The sequence below is a fragment of the Cibotium barometz genome, chromosome 60 (assembly GCF_041138505.1).
Source record: "Cibotium barometz isolate CiBa-2024 chromosome 60, ASM4113850v1, whole genome shotgun sequence".
Classification (NCBI taxonomy): domain Eukaryota; kingdom Viridiplantae; phylum Streptophyta; class Polypodiopsida; order Cyatheales; family Cibotiaceae; genus Cibotium; species Cibotium barometz.
Genome location: NC_141105.1, coordinates 3646201 through 3662519, shown reverse-complemented (window position 1 = coordinate 3662519; position 16319 = coordinate 3646201). Strand labels below are relative to the sequence as shown.

Below are 16319 nucleotides of genomic sequence, written 5' to 3'. Positions count from 1 at the left end.
TTGCTATCCTTGATAGTAGAGGGTTAATACTGAAAGGCACTCCACGCCACAACAAAGCCATGGGGTGATGGACTTGCACATGTCAGCATAAAAACATACAAGAGTTAACGTCTACTACCTACTTAGGAATGTAACGCTAATAAACATGTACCGTCAAAAAATGCAAGCGCTTTGAAAGCCACCATACCATAATGCTAAACTATGCACATAATGCTAGTACATGCAATTGCCATTGATGTCATCGATGTCATACATCTTCACATCAATAATTGCACGCGTGCGCTTTGGAAGCCATATCAAATGCTAAACTATGCACATAATGCTAATACATGCGACTACCATAGATGTTAAACATCTTAACCAAAAATGACAAGCGCTTTGGAAGCCATATCAAATGCTAACACAAATTTGCTATCTAAAGACCAAACTTTTAGAATCAAAATTATGTAAAAGGGAAAGAGCTAACTTTAGACAACAATAAACAAGGGTCACAAACAAAGAACCAAATAGTACCTTAAAACTCAAAAACATGAGAATCGAGATACTACTTAAGGCCATATTTATAGGCCCAAATATCCTAAATGTGAACAAAATAAAAATTCCATATCTAAATCGTCCTTTATCATTTAGTAAGATTGACGTGTCTACTGTCTGTGCAAAACCGACGTCTGGTTATCTATTACATTTTAATCATTAACAACCAGGGCACAAGGAGAGAAGGAGAGGAGAGAAAAAAGAAATCCTGGATTTCTAAAAAATAAAAGGAAAAAATCCCATCGATTTCACCCTTTGTATTCCGGCTTCCATTCTTGATTTGACCCTTTGTATTCCAGCTTCCATTCTTGCGTTTTGCTTCTTAATGTCTTTTACATACCGACAACACGCAGGTTGAGAACTAGTAAGCCCAAATATCCTAAATTTAGATCACTTTAAAAAACCCCAAAAAGATTTAAATGTTACAAGTTATCTGCAAGATATTATAGTTTTTTTTTCCAAGAATTTACCAAATAACCAAAATATTAAACAAATAAACTCTATCATTACAGTTCTGTATTATACGGTGGCATCTCACAACTTGGAAATTAATACCAAAGCCCTGCAATCAAATATTACTAAATTAGTATCAACATTACCTTACGATACAATAAGTTTCAATGGGAATCATTTCTAATTACATAACCGTATGGTCGGGAGGACTAACAACCTGCAAGCGTCACTGCTGTACAAATTAGATGCTTAAAATACAAAAAGAAAAAAGTAACCGCAAACTCCAGCTATGGCTGCAGCCAGCGCAGAGATGGATCAGAAGGACAAAATCATTACGGCGTCTGGTCATTAACACACAGTGTCACACACCAAAGACGTAATACCCTCCTAATTAGAACTCAAATCTTTACCAAAAATTTAATTACATCTTTACCAAAAAGCAGCTTTGCAGCTTTACATCTATACATATATAGTATATACATCTATTGGTAAAAGAAAAAAAGAACTAAAATCTTTATAAAAGCACTTACCAAATACATCATATTCGGCGTATCCAACATCTTACCTCTGCAAATCGCTGGGGTCCTTTAATTAGCCTCCTCATCAAAGAGGTAACATGCCTAAAAAGCTCTGAGGTCCTAGGGCAACTCATCAAAACACAAAAGGCAAAAGGCGGCCATGATATGGTAGCTTCACATAAGTAAAGGGTCGAAGAAATCATACCCAAATGCAAGAAGTCCATATGCAAACAAACAAAAACATCAAATCAAGCTCAAAATAGAGTCCCAGATCTACAGCTCAAGGCCACAGACTTAGCCGCATCCCATAAGCAAAACAAACGAAGCACACACATCACAGGAAATAGAAAAACAAATCTACCCTGGCTGAGAGAAACCAGAACATTCATGACCGAAGTTCCACCACGGCTATATTAACTCAAGATCAAGATTAATGCATAGCATCTTTCCATATCTAAGTAACATAATGCACACCCAAGAATGAATACACAGCCGTTTAATCAGTTGAGTCTTCACTCCCAAACTTGGACTGAACCAAAGGAAACAAAAAAAACCATTCTCACGATTTGGAGTACAGTGAAAGAGCAAGAAGCTCCTCAACTCTTAGAATTACAGCAAGTATCTATGTATCTATCTATGTGTTCACGCATGGATGATGATGATGGCATGCAAATACGAATGTAAACTACGCATTTTGCATGACGGCGACGTGAACATGTCTTTCGCTTTTCTTTCCAGAGGAAACATTATATTTATCATTAAATTATAAATGTTAAGACTTGATTTTGATCCAGCTCTAAAGGCTCCTTGGTAGGACTTTAGATACTAATTCTAAGACCCCATTTGATTTATCAAGTCAGTAGTAGGTCTTGAAAGGAGCATACTTCCTCAAGTCTCCCACTATGCCAGCCATGGATCCCACCCCCGCAGCCACAGACACCAGAAAGCATCCCACGCTGAGGCCCTGCAGAGCCACCCACTTGGGCGTCCAACTCCTGAGGTTGTTCTGAGAGATGTGCATGGCCACGGGAAAGTAGACGGTGAGCGGCCAGAAGGCAAGAGCTCCCAGCAGACCCACTATGTCGTTGAAGAAAGGTAGCAACATGGCCACGATGGTGGTGAACACCACGAACATTGCCCTCCACAGCACTTTGAAAACGTTGAGCTTGAAGGGCCCCGTGAAAGAAAGGTCCACTTTGTATTCGTGGTTTATTAGATCATTCTTTGGCCATTTGAGCGCCGTCCAAGTCTCGACAAATGCAAAAACAGGTTGGCAGAAAACCTGGGAACACCCCAATCAATCAATCAGCTGTACTACTACTACCACCACCACCACTACGTATACTACTGCTAGAATCCTGTGAGATGCAATTGTAGATCAGACCAACTCTTTTTAATTTTTGTCTAATTACCTGGTAGGCGCCGATGAGATGCACAGTAATGCACACGTTGCCGAAGTCGATGAGCCAGTATGGATTATGGAAGCCAAATCCGGTGAGAAGGTTTCCGGGTGCCATGTTACCGAGTGCTGCATAGCCAATGCACCCAACTGACATGTAGTAGGTGGTGGTAACCGCGATTCCCAGTAGGCTTGCTCTCCTCATCGTTTTATTTTCCGCGGGGGGTGATTTGAGAGTATCCTGTGATTTAAGCCGTTAGCCAGACTGCATCTTTTTTCCCGGGGGGGGGGAGGGGGGTTGATCAATTTAACAAACCTGCAAAGCTTAGGGAAAGGGGATGTGCCTGAATCTCAATGAGTATCATGCTGAAGGAGTAGGCAAATGCAATGTTCCCAAGTGCTTGGAAAACAAGCCATGTCTTCTCAGTCGGAGACTCACCAACAGCACCTGTTGCTGTTCCGCTCACGTGACCGCTCTCTGCAACACCACAATTCATCATCTGATGTACCCGGCCCCTTACTTAATTGGCCACAGTTTCGACACGTATGCATGTTCTCACTCTTAAATTACCTATGGTTTTACCGACAGAAAGAGCGAGCCCGATGGAAGAGTAGGAGAAAGACATGATGGCAGCAACGATGGAGAGCCACCAGATCCGATCGAAGTCTGGAATCATAGAGAGAAAGACTTGGAAGGCGCCGAAAAGTGCCATGTAGAGGTTGTTGGATACATGACAAGGAGCGTCGTTCCCTTGGGAATGGAAGCAGTTGGAACGCTTGATGGCTCTGCAAAGAATGACAGCAAGCGTGTGGAATTAATTCAAAGGAGAGCACTTCCTCATGACTGATCAAAGCAGGTGCTAGTACGTTACGTACACCATGCTGATTGAAGCTGTGATGGTGTATCCTATGGCGGTGCCGATGAGGTTGATGTACTGTACAAAGCCGCACACCCATATCTGGCTTCCACCTGAGCATAAGCATCAGCAGACAAGTGAGGAGGTTGAACGACCAGGTTCCGTTTGATCAGTTGAACCGTTATATAAACGTCGGCAGGATGATACCAAGGTGAGCGCGGACAGCGTCCGTGTAGGTGTAGTTGCGGGTGCCGGTAACGGGATGAGGGGCGCGGTAGCAGTCGGCGAGGAGGAGGGAGGTGTAGTAGGTGACGAAGGCGAAAGCCAGCAGGATGGGGGGTCCGGCCACCCAACCCAGCTGCGCGATGCTCCACGCCAATGACAGCACCCCCGACCCGATCACCGCCGTTATCACATGCGCTGACGCCGTCCACAGATTCCCTGCATACCACGTTCAACTTCACAGTGTGTTTACACGCAGAGCCATTTTGAGCAAAAAAGATGAGATGATTAATAATAATTCACCTGTGCGACGAGCTCTGCCGTCATCGTCGTGCAGGCTATGATCGCCGCCTCGTATCCGTATCTGATTGTTGCCCTCGAGATCCTTCCCCATCACGATGATGCCATTGCTGTCCCCCATTAAAATGTTGCTGGTGCAACTACTCGTGATGGGCGAGGATTCGAGACCAGCCACTCGCGCCATCGGCTCCTACGCTCACTACGTTTGGTAGCAGCCGGAGGCTGGTTCACGAAATGGAATGTTCGTTTGCAGTCTCCCGTAATTGTTACTTGGAATTCACCAGCTCGAGGGTCCTAAAAGGAGCTGATTTTCATCCATGAAACAAATGAGGCGATGCTGCACGCTCCCGAAAGCATTCTCCGGTCACCTGCTTGAAATCATAAACGAATACAGATCAGAAAAGACCAACGTCCATAGACACAACGAGACTCTTCCATATGCCATCATATATGATGATCAAGGTTCCTATTTTGTGTCTAACATTACCACACAGTTAATGCGAGTTGCAGCTGCAAGAATTCAATACATACAAAAAGGCAAGCATAAATACTAGCTAAAATGGCATTGGCTTATCGCTTCTTGACATCAAATTTGAAGCAGTTGGGGATTCTCCATGAAAAGTTCGAATTATAAAGGAAGCTCATCGTATGCAATTAATTAGGGTGGTGACGGGAGAAATCTGTGGCTACCTGAGGTGATGATGACTAGGTTGCGGAGTCGAAAATGCCCCGAAGACGCGAGACAGACTGCAACTGGGCGACTAAGTAAAGGTGGGTATCCATAGAATTAAGAAGAGAATGATGAATGAATGAGAGAGAGAGAGAGAGAGAGAGAGAGAGAGAGGGGACGTCGGGGGCGGAGGAGGCTCGGCAATGGCTACAAAGAAGGCCGTCCCAGCGAGGAATTTATACAAAAGAGAGAGAGAGAGAGAGAGAGAGTGTGTGTGTGTGTCTTTTAGGGTGGTGGGGCTACCTTGACCGAACGTACACTCCCGGTCCCCGACCCTATTAGTGTTAGCCTATGCTGCTCTCATAAATTTCAAACAATTTTCGTGAAGAGGTACTGAATTATGTTTTCCTTGACATACTTCTCTTTATTCCAAAATAATTGGAAAGTGAAAAAAAAACTCCTTCAAAGTTGGAACGAATAGAATCCATACCACTATAAAAATTTTACATGCACATACATGATGTCAAATACAAGCATAGTTTCTAGGAAACGACTATAAAAGCCCTTCTGTTCTCCCTTTATTCTTAGAAGGACATGATTGTCGGTCTAGTTATCATGCCTCATGAATCTAAGTGCTTTCCATTCATCTTATTACTACCACTTTCTTTTGCTTACTTCTAGCTTCTATCACCACACATTTGTAAAGCTTAGATCTATTATGAGTACTACATCCAGCTCTTGTTCTTCAATTTGAAAGGGCCTATACAGATTACTAATTTGGGTGCCCAAGCTTGAATAAACCAAGGCTAGCCTTTAAATTGCACACACAAGTTCCTAGCCTTTGCACACTTTACATTGTTGAGTTTGGAGGTGAAGTCCACATCATGCCTCTACATCCTGCCCATTATGCCTATTTCTATTGCCGAGGGGGATCATGGTTGGTAACAAATCGGTTAGTTTAAAAAGGACCAATGACTTTCTTTCCCACCCATTTTTCTAGCCTAGCTTCAGGCTCGCTTCATAGTTGAAGGAGAGATTGTTTGAAGTGTTGGGCCTTAATAAATAATGGTATTTATGTAAACAAAATCTGACATTATGCCCAATCTCACACTATAAGTGCTTTTTTTGCACGTGTATATATATTTGGCTTTCAATGATGAGCATCCACAAGGTATGCCAACACAAAGAGTGTACAATAACAATGGATCAACCCACATGCCAACACAAAGAGTATACAATCACAATGGATCAACCCACTCTTCTTGTGTTAAGACCTCATTCCAAAATGCCTATATGAAGGCCTGTGGGGATAATGCACCCAAAATTCACAAAGCAATAGTGTTCCTCTCTACATATGTGTTTGTCTTCTAAATCCTCTTACTCTCTCTCCTTACTTCTCCTTCACAAAAACCTTGTAATGAAAGACCTAGGGTTGAGGTCCATTTTATTATTATTTATACTACAAGGGGTACATTATGCACTATAAACAACTCTATATTCACAAAGAAGTATTCAAGAGAAGATTTTTTTTGGTATGGCTATTATAAAAACTAGAGTATCCATTCTCTATGAGTGATTCCACTTTGGGCTTACTTTGAATTTTGTTTTTAATTTTTGAATGATAGCTATAATTTAAAAATTAGGTGTGGTTTCCAATGCCCTTATTTAAAAATTCACTTACATTTTGAGCTAGACTTTTATATAGGCAAGAAATTTCTCAACCTTTCCTTTTACCAACATTAATGATATCAAAGTTAAGACTGACACTTTTGAGGTGGAAAATGCTTGGCCCATAAATTTTTATGTTTTCAATAATATAAATTATGCTACAAATAGATTTCATAGATCAAAACATTGAATAAACTTACATATTAAGGTTAAATTATTTTGCATAGAGACATGCTCAACAAAGGAGCATTCAAGCACCTGATAAGTGATCTTTTTGAGTCTACCATGAATGAGGTCTAAATCTACTCATACATATGTTATAACATGCTTATCAATCAAAATTACATTACACTAATATATTAGCTTCATTATCCAAAGTTTCTCACAAGTAATCCTTTTACCTTCAACCTCTTGCAAACTGCATACATAGTATTATTGAAAACAAGTAAAATTAAATTATGACGCATTTTTTATATGTACATTCTCTTCCTTAAGTTGACAAATTCCTATGGAAAATCGAGATTTCATATTACACTCCATGCACAATTTTTGTGTGTGCACATATTTGCTAATTTCTTGAATTGAGAAGATTAGCAATGAAATTATGTTAATTATTTTTGAATTTGTATTAATTACTATTTTAAAAAACCCTAATCCACTTTACTACTTGATTTCTTGAAATTTTTCTTGATTTTTAAAATTAGGGTTTATAAAAAAAATTTAAGTGATTTTTTGCATTATCTTACTTAGAGAGTATACTTTTTCAAAGATTAATTATTAGAGACTTTATTTCTTTAAAATTGGAACCCTAGATTACCAAATCTTTGAGTTCTTGAAGGGATACTAAAAGTTGTTGTGTAGAACCATGGTGCAGTTTCAAGAAAGTGTGCAAAATCTTCGTGCAATTTCAATAAAGTGTGCAGAATCTCGGTGTATTAAAGATTCAAGTGCAGAGTTAAAGGACAATCAAGATTTGTTTCAAGATCAGTGTAGAATTGAAGAATATAGTGCAAAGATTTAAACAAGTTTATGTTGTGGAATTGTAAATATTTCAAAGTAGAATTCTGATTGGAGTAGATATTATGCACTCTTTGAAGCTTTTAAAGTAGAATTCAGATTGGAGTAGATATTATTCTATTACAAATTTAAACAAGTTTATGCTGTAGATTTATATATATTTCAAAGTAGAATTTAGATTGGAGTAGATATTATGCACTTTTTGAAGCTTTGAAGACTCTTGGTGCACATTCGTAAAGATTACAAAGGCATTATGAAAATCAAGTTTTCTACATGGATTTGAAGTACTAAAGTTTTACTACAAATTGAGTCTACAACAATTTTAATAATGGAAAGCTTGATCAAATTTCAAATCTTTGCCTAAAAGAGGTATAAGCATCTAATCTTTACAACCTATTATCATTTCTGTTAATCTTTGTGCAACATCTTTAGATCTTGATAAAGATTCAGATACGAAGGGTAATACAGGAAATTTGTGATCAAGAAAGTGATTATAGTAGTGGATTAGTGCTAATCCTCAAAAGATTAAGCTAAACATGATAGTAAAAACAAGATTGAGTTCTACAATAGCATAATACAGGGGCCTTTTCATCATTGAGATTTGGGTAATCTCTCATTGAAAGAGGGCAAGTAGTTGGACAATGGATAACACTATTTTGGTACTGCTTTCATCAAGAAAGTGCAGATTGTTAAAGATCTTGGAGGCAGATTACAAATCTTGCAATCTTTGGTAAAGAAAGATCAAGAATAGAATGCAGTTAGTTCTATACACAGTTTGATGTGCAGAATGAAGTTTACACAAATCTTGATGTGCAGGCTGTAGAGTTCAAGATCTTGGTGTTGTGATCAAGATTCATCAAAGTTTGGTGCAACATTCATGTCTATTGCTGCACAAAACCAACTACAACTTGTTGCAGTGCATCATTATAGGCGAAAGCCAACCGCAACATTCAACAAATCTTAGGGAACTAAGCACTCAAGTATTCAATGCATTTTTTTTCTTTAAATAAGAGATTTAAAAAATCATCACAGACATTTTCACCAGTGCATCATTGAGATTTTAGAAGAGCTCTCAGGTATTATAGCAAAGCATCACAGACGTTTCCACTAGCACATCATTGAGATTTTAGAAGAGCTCTCAGTATCACAGCCACAATGGCCACCAATGTGAGAAGAAAGAATATAATTTTTTTCTCAAAAGTCTTTGCTCAAACCAACGTGCTGTGATGAAGTGAAGTGAGGTTTTTTTTGAAGGATTCTTACCCTTTTCACACAATTCCCTTCTTTCACATTATTCCCTACTTTTTGCTCTAATTTTTCAATTCTTTTGTCCACCCTTCCCATCATTTGGTCAGCCCATTTACACTTTGTCCATTCCCACCGTACCCATCCATATTTTGTCCAATCTTACCTCTTCACACATCTTTTGACCTTAGGGAAATTTACGTACCTTTGGAGTTGTTTTGGCTTGCCCACATGCCGGGCCTTTTTCACACGATTTATACTTTGATGGGTTTGTTCATGTGCATTAGAGCTTCATGGGTTTTATTCACATGCCTTGAGGTCCCTTGGTGATTTTTCACACGTGCAAGGTGTGCCACACATGTTGATGCATTATTTGGGCTTTTTCACACAGATGTGCGTTTTGTGCATTGTTAGCCTTGATTCTCACACACTTTGGCATTGCTAGTGTTTTTCCCACACTATTTGTGCTTTTATAGCTTTGATCATGTGCGTTAGCACATTGTGGATTTGTGTCACACATTTTAGAGATTTTGTGAGTTTATGTACACACCTTAGGCCTTATTGGTGTTTGTTCACATGCACCTCGAGCTTTGGGCATTTTGGATGCTCATATGGCACTGATGTGCAATATCTGTAGGTATGCAATGCAGGCAAGCTATGTGCATATCATGGTTATCTGATGTTTAGTTGGGATGAGCACGCAACATTATCTTACTATTTTGATGAGCGTAGGGCTATGTACACGTATACATGAGTACATTCTTTTGTATGGGATTAGACGAGGATCTATGGTTTTTCTACTTGGATTTCATTGGTCAATTTGGGACCCTTTGCACATACCAGCACTTCTGGGAGGTGTGGTGCACATGTAAGTATGGGTTTGATGCTTGTCATTCTGTCGAGGATGATGATGATGTTCGTGCAGCTGCCATGGATGATGATGATCACGGTGATCATTCATGGGATACATTTGGTGAGTTATGGCATGACAGGTTTTGATCCTTGGAGAGGACACGTATCAAGATTTCTTACACTTTTGTGGCTATTGCAATGGTGTTTGCATGGGCCTCGATAGCTTCTATGACTCACCCACAACATCAACTAGCCATCATCTCATTGGTTCTCATTTACCTAGATTGATTCATTCATTGTATTATGATGGGGATGACAATGTTGTATTACACACACACACACACACACACACACACACATGATATTGATGTATCACACACACATGCACATGATGTCACTAACACATGCAAATGATGATGTATTATGTGATAGTGATGTGTGAGAGTCAGATCATGTGGGCATGATCTTGAGAATAGAGATGGCAGCGAGCATACCAAGCATCGACACTTCTATGCCTATCATCTTTCCTACAGATCATGTGGACACTCTAGTTGATCGTGTGGTGATATTCTAGAGAATTGTGTGCATTTGATTAGTGATCTATCCATCACCACACTTGAGGTTAGTGAATACTCTGCATATGAGTGACAGAGGCAACTATGATCTTAGACTTGAGTTCCTAGTGCTAGATGCATTAGGCTGTTCTTCTAGGATTTCTATTTGTGGAGATATTGCTGATAGGACCAGTACTCCTAGTATTCATAGCATTCTTGGCAGTGTTCTTGTGGATAGAGTAGAGTAGTCAGGGATGATGCATGAGACTAGTGATGATTTTCATGAGGTTAGACCTCGTAGGAGATACAAGATTGTGCATATGGATTTAGAGAGCTTTAGACATTTTCTGAGATCCGATGATTAGAAAGGTTGACCTATCTTGGGATATAGGTTATACATGGATACCATTGATGGACACAGACCATGATCATGATGATGACTTTAGAGATTGTAAGGATGACATGGTCAGTGATTTGATGGATGATGCCACTTTCTTCTCATGTGTGGATACACTATCAGTATTCAGCGATGATGACGATGCTTATGGTGATTCTAACAATCATGCTTTTTCTTTGGAGGACCACACTAATACGAAGGGTTTCACATATAATGGCATGTTGCATATTTTGGATTGTGCCTATATATACATTGATGTAGTGGATCATACCTTAGATGATTCAAGCTATACTATAGTGGATGACGGCATTGGTTCACATGAGTCCTTGCACGATTCCACCTTTGAGATGTGTTTCTTCGGCTTCCATGATTGTCTACATGACCCTAGTTTCTTTGGAGTTGGTACATTCATCTTTGGGTGCATCATATCTTGGGATGTATGGTAGATGATTATATATGGCATACCATTCATATGCACTTGGGACATCTCCTTGGCCTTGATCTACATGGACCATTTGACATTCCAATTAGGAGTTTTTTTTCCATTCGGCGAATACCCTAGATGTGAGTTCCATGTTATGGTCACGAGGATGGGCTTATGAGCTATCCCTCGGACTTGAGCTTTCCTTTTGATCTAGGAGCTATTGTCACATTGGATTTGAGGATTTGTGATGTATACTACATTTATCCATTTGACCTAGGAGGAATGATACCTAGCCTCGTCATCGACATTGGCCTCCTTCATCTCTTATTTGACCCTAGGGGGATATTCGGCTACCTTCATCATTGATAGTGGTCTCTCACATTTTCCCTTTGATCCAAGTGGGATATTGCTTAGCTTTATCATCGAGATGGGAGTCCCTCAACCTTTCCATTTGACTTTGGAGGTCATAGTATTCATGTTATGGTATTTAGGTCTTCCATGATAGTGACTTATGTAATGATTTTTGGCTTTGGTATTTAGCCTTTGTATATGTGTGCACGACCACTCTTTGATTTCGAGGGTGAATTCATTGTAGGAGATGATGGTTTGTAATGAAGGGATTTTAGTGAGCACATACATATGGGGGATGGGCCTAGGCACATTGGACTTAGGGGCATTTGCACATATGTTGTGTAGGGCATATGGGGGCCTTGGGACTATAAAATGAACTAGCCCTAGGATATTGTACCATTTTGACATATTACCATTTTGGTTATCTTCTTGCCTAGAGCAAGCTTCCATTGTGGTTGATTCATGAAAGTCCTTACATGTTTAGGTGCTACTCCTCCCTATGATGAGTGGGACATGTGTGTACTCCATGCTAATGAGTGCAACCCCATGTGTGTACTCCATGCTAATGAGTGCAAGCCCTAGGTCCCCTTCATTGTATATGCAAACACTCATGTCAATGATGAGATCTATGATGGAGAATTTTAATCAACAGCAATCCCAACTTCAAGTTCAACTTCTTGAGGGCTTCAAGAGTGAGATATCAGCTTTGAGAAGTAAATTCAAGAATGGAGGTATGCCACAATCAAGCCAAGATGCTGGTTGCCAACATACCAAGGTGCTACTCTTTTGCAATGTTCATATAAGGAGAGAGTTTCTCGTGAATTTGGGATGTACCAATCCAAGCAAGACAGACCATCAAAAAGCTTAGTGTTTGGTGACATGGACGAGGTTGATTATGGGAATCAGGAAAATCAACCACACATGGCTTGGATTGTGATCAACGATATGTGTGCTCATTGACGTGCTCTCCGCTCTCTCTTTTTCTCATCTCATGAGCTATCCTTTTCTCTCCTCCTCTTGAGCTTGGTGGATGGAGGGAAGTCCAGGACATATCACATTTTCAACTCCTACGGTTTTGAGAAATCATTCTCCACGGAAGCTAAGAGAGAAAAATCTATGAGGCCTCATGGGATAGTACTAGAGATCTATGCTTATATAAAAAATTAGCTTATCAACTTCACATTTCATTGGATATATCTAAATAGTACATGATAGATTTCTTTTTATCTGTGTATTTATCTTAATTATCCAATTAATCATAAAATATTTATAAGTCTATATATTTATCATATCTAAATATATTTTTTAAATAATTTTTTTATCTTTCCTTTGATAATATAACTATATTTTCTTTCTTAAGGTGTTTTTTAAAATTTAATTCAAAGGTTTTTTCCTATGAAAATAATATTTTCATAAAATATTAAATTTAAAATTTTACTTTTTTAAACTAAATACATGGACTTTTAAAAAATTATATTTTTATAATTTAAAAATATAACCCTTTGAAATAAATTAGCTATCAAAAAAATCATGGTAATAAGTACAATAATCTTTAGAGTTTTTAGATTTAAAAAATCAATATTTAATTTTCTTAAATTAAATTACAATTGATTTATGGACCTCTGAAAGTCACAACAAAATTTACAAATTACAGATATAAAAATCCAACCGTTAGATTTGTAATTTTACCTTAAATCCACATTCTAGTAAGCTTTCCCAATCCACTGACTAGATCTATAGAAATTTAGCATTTTAAATAGTAGATGTGGTGGGTGGACAAAATAGTGTGTTTTTTAATAATTCTAATACCTTTTAAATAATAAAGAAAATATAAAAATATATCATAATTGAATATCTCTATGAAAGGAAGTTTTATGTGAGAAGCGATCATAGGGTGCTCAAGTACTTCTAATCTAAACCCAATCTCTCTCTAGCAACCCTTTAAATTTATGACTTTGAGATCACTTGCATGAAAGAAAAAGGATAATGTGGTGTGGCTGATTCACTTTCAAGGATGTGGGTACATTCATTGGCATCATGAAAGTTCATAAGGATTAGATTGTACATGCTAGATGAAGAGGCATCACATATGGTACATAAATTATAGTATGGTATATGTGATTATTTACCTCATTTTTTACTGTGTAATAATGGACTATTATACCTCACTCAGCATTTGAGCAAAAAAGATGATTGAGATGCATTCTTCACCAATGGTAGCCTGACACTTAGGTCTCTTTAAGACCTATAATACAATGATAAAGAGATTGAAAAGGCCTATGGAAAGATGTATGTGAGCTTGACTCCAAGTGTCTGACTTGTCAACTCAATAAAAATCCCACAAAAAAACTGTTGGTTTGCTTTAGCACTTACCTATTCCGAAAGGTAAGTGGACTCATGTTGCAATGGACTTCATTTTATCAGCCTTCCTCTTACAAAGAGGGGATGCGGTAGTGTCTATGTGGTGGTTGATCTCTTCACAAAAGCTACCCACTTTGTGCTACAAAGGCTAGATATTCAGCATCCATGCTTGCACACACCAATTTATGGAGTATGTGTTCAAGTTGGAATGCCACAACAAATAGTGAGATATGAAATTCACGGGCACTTTTTGGTGTACACTATTTGAGAGCATCTATACTCAATTAACTCCTAGTATGGCCTATCACCCAAAAACCAATGGTCAAACAGAAAAAGTTAAATAAGTGTCTTGAGACTTATTCGACGCACTATTGCTATGAGACGCAACATGCATAGGATGAGTGGTTGCATTTAGCAGAATTTGCTTACATGGCACTTACCATGTGATCATTGGGATGTTGCCTTTTGGCTTGCAAGCAAGAAAATGTGAACTCTCATGCTAAGGATGAAGTGGAAAAGATGCAAATCCTCTTGTAAACATTGAAAGATTACATTAAGAAGTCTCAAGAGAAGATGAAGCATTATGAAGATGCACATAGAAGGCCATTGGAATTCAAAGAGGGGACTTTGTGTTCTTGAGGATATCTAAGACAAGATATGGATTTCTCAAGGGTAACACAAACACTAACCTTGCTCACCGTTTCTATGGTCCATACAAGGTGCTTAGGTGAGTTAGAGAAGTGGCATATCAATTGTTACTCCCTTTCACATAATGATACATAATGTCTTTCATGTATCTCACTTGAAAGCATATATAGGGCCAGAAGTGCAAGTTTTAAATAAGTTACCTCTTATGAATAAGGATGGTATGTTTGCATATGTTTCAGAGAAATTGTTGGGCTTGAGAGAGAGGAGTCTTCACAATTGTACTTTGCAAGAATACCTTATTAAATGGAAAGGTTTACCTTAAGATGAAGCAACTTGGCAGCCTCCTTCCATGTTGAAAGGTTTTGAAGACTGCATTCAATGGGGATACATAAGTTAAATAACAGTGAATATGCTTGTTGTAATTTCTTATGATTTATTGTCTTTTAGGGATGCCAATTATGGGTGTATTTGGTATATACACTTCATGAAAGCTATATGCCATTATGTGGTATGATTTATGGGTTAATTTGAGGGCATAACATGTGGAATTGAGGCTATAATGCTCAACTATGCTCTCTTGAACTAAAATTCTAGATTTGAGCCTTTTAACCCCTACATGTGGAATTGAGGAGGCTATAATGCTCAACTATGCTCTCTTGAACCAAAATTCTAGATTTAAGCCTTTTAACCTCTACACATGATTGGAGGTGAAACCCCCCTTACAATATGATTGGATTAGTCATGTGTTAGAGATCAATGTTCAACCTCAACCTATTTTGTAATGGGTTACTTAGCGTATATTTTGTAAGGCCCCATCATCATGAGGAGAAGCCATGGTTGAGCAACTTAGCACACATACCTAGTTTAAACTTGTAATGAAGAGTTTTTTTAATACCCAAAGTTGTAAAAAATAGAATTATAGGTGATATTAGGTAGCACATATAAATAGGGCTAAGGGCTCATGGAAGAGAAATTTTGGACCATTTGTAATTTGGGACTTTGGTCATTTCTTAGAGTACATTGGTACTACCATTATACAGCTTTCATGGGGGCTAGCTCATGATCTTTCATCTATAGATTATTAGATGGCTTCTTTGAGTATAACTTAGACTCATTTTACTTATTTCTATCATCTCTAGGTTTCTTGGGTGAAAGCTCATGTTATGGCTATGGAGAATAATAGGCAATATTAGGTAGCGCATATAAATAGGGCTAAGGGCTCATAGAAGAGAAATTTTGGATCATTTAATAATTTGGGACTTCGATCATTTTTTGGAGTACATTTGGTACTGCCCTTTCATGGGACCTAGCTCATGATCCCTCATAGGTGGATAATTACACGGCTTCTTTGAGTATGGCATATACTCTTTTATATGTCTATATCATATGTATGCTTTGATGAATTCTCATGTGCTAAGGAGTTCTTACATGTGAACGTTCTATCATGAGTATTTTTTCTTTAATTTATGTATTTTGTATCATTTTCTTGATTCCCCTGCTTACATTGGTATCATAGCCTTAATCCTGTGTTTTTTATCATTTTCATGTTTCCATTGCATAGATGAGTGTTTATATATAATATTTATATTTTCTTGGATCTAGGCACTTATTTTTTGGTTTTCTTGATGTTCATGAAAAAAATGTTACTCTATTTTGTTTATTTTTGGCCAAGATTGTGTAACCTTTGTAAGATATGGTGCCATCTTTATAATTTTGAGAGAAAAGGATGTTTACCATAGAGAACTCAAAAATTTGAGAAGATTGAGTGGGAAAAACATTTTTTTATTTTTTATTTTTTGGGTTTCTTTCTCAAAACAATTGGGAAAAAAGTCAATTTCTTGTCTTTTCC

At 38.1% G+C, this 16319-nt stretch overlaps 1 protein-coding gene across 1 annotated transcript; it reads right to left on the bottom strand.

Annotated features, from left to right (window-relative positions):
• Positions 1 to 2231: 2231 nt before the first annotated feature.
• Positions 2232 to 6381, bottom strand: LOC147604883 (amino acid permease 4-like). The gene is made up of 8 exons (XM_086793752.1): positions 4974 to 6381; positions 4287 to 4651; positions 3969 to 4202; positions 3781 to 3874; positions 3476 to 3690; positions 3249 to 3382; positions 2918 to 3145; positions 2232 to 2787 (listed from the first exon to the last, which is right to left on the bottom strand). The coding sequence occupies exons 2-8, from the start codon at positions 4465 to 4467 to the stop codon at positions 2362 to 2364; spliced, it is 1512 nt and encodes a 503-aa protein (XP_086649878.1). The 5' UTR covers positions 4468 to 4651; positions 4974 to 6381; the 3' UTR covers positions 2232 to 2361.
• Between the last annotated feature and the right edge of the window lie 9938 nt (positions 6382 to 16319).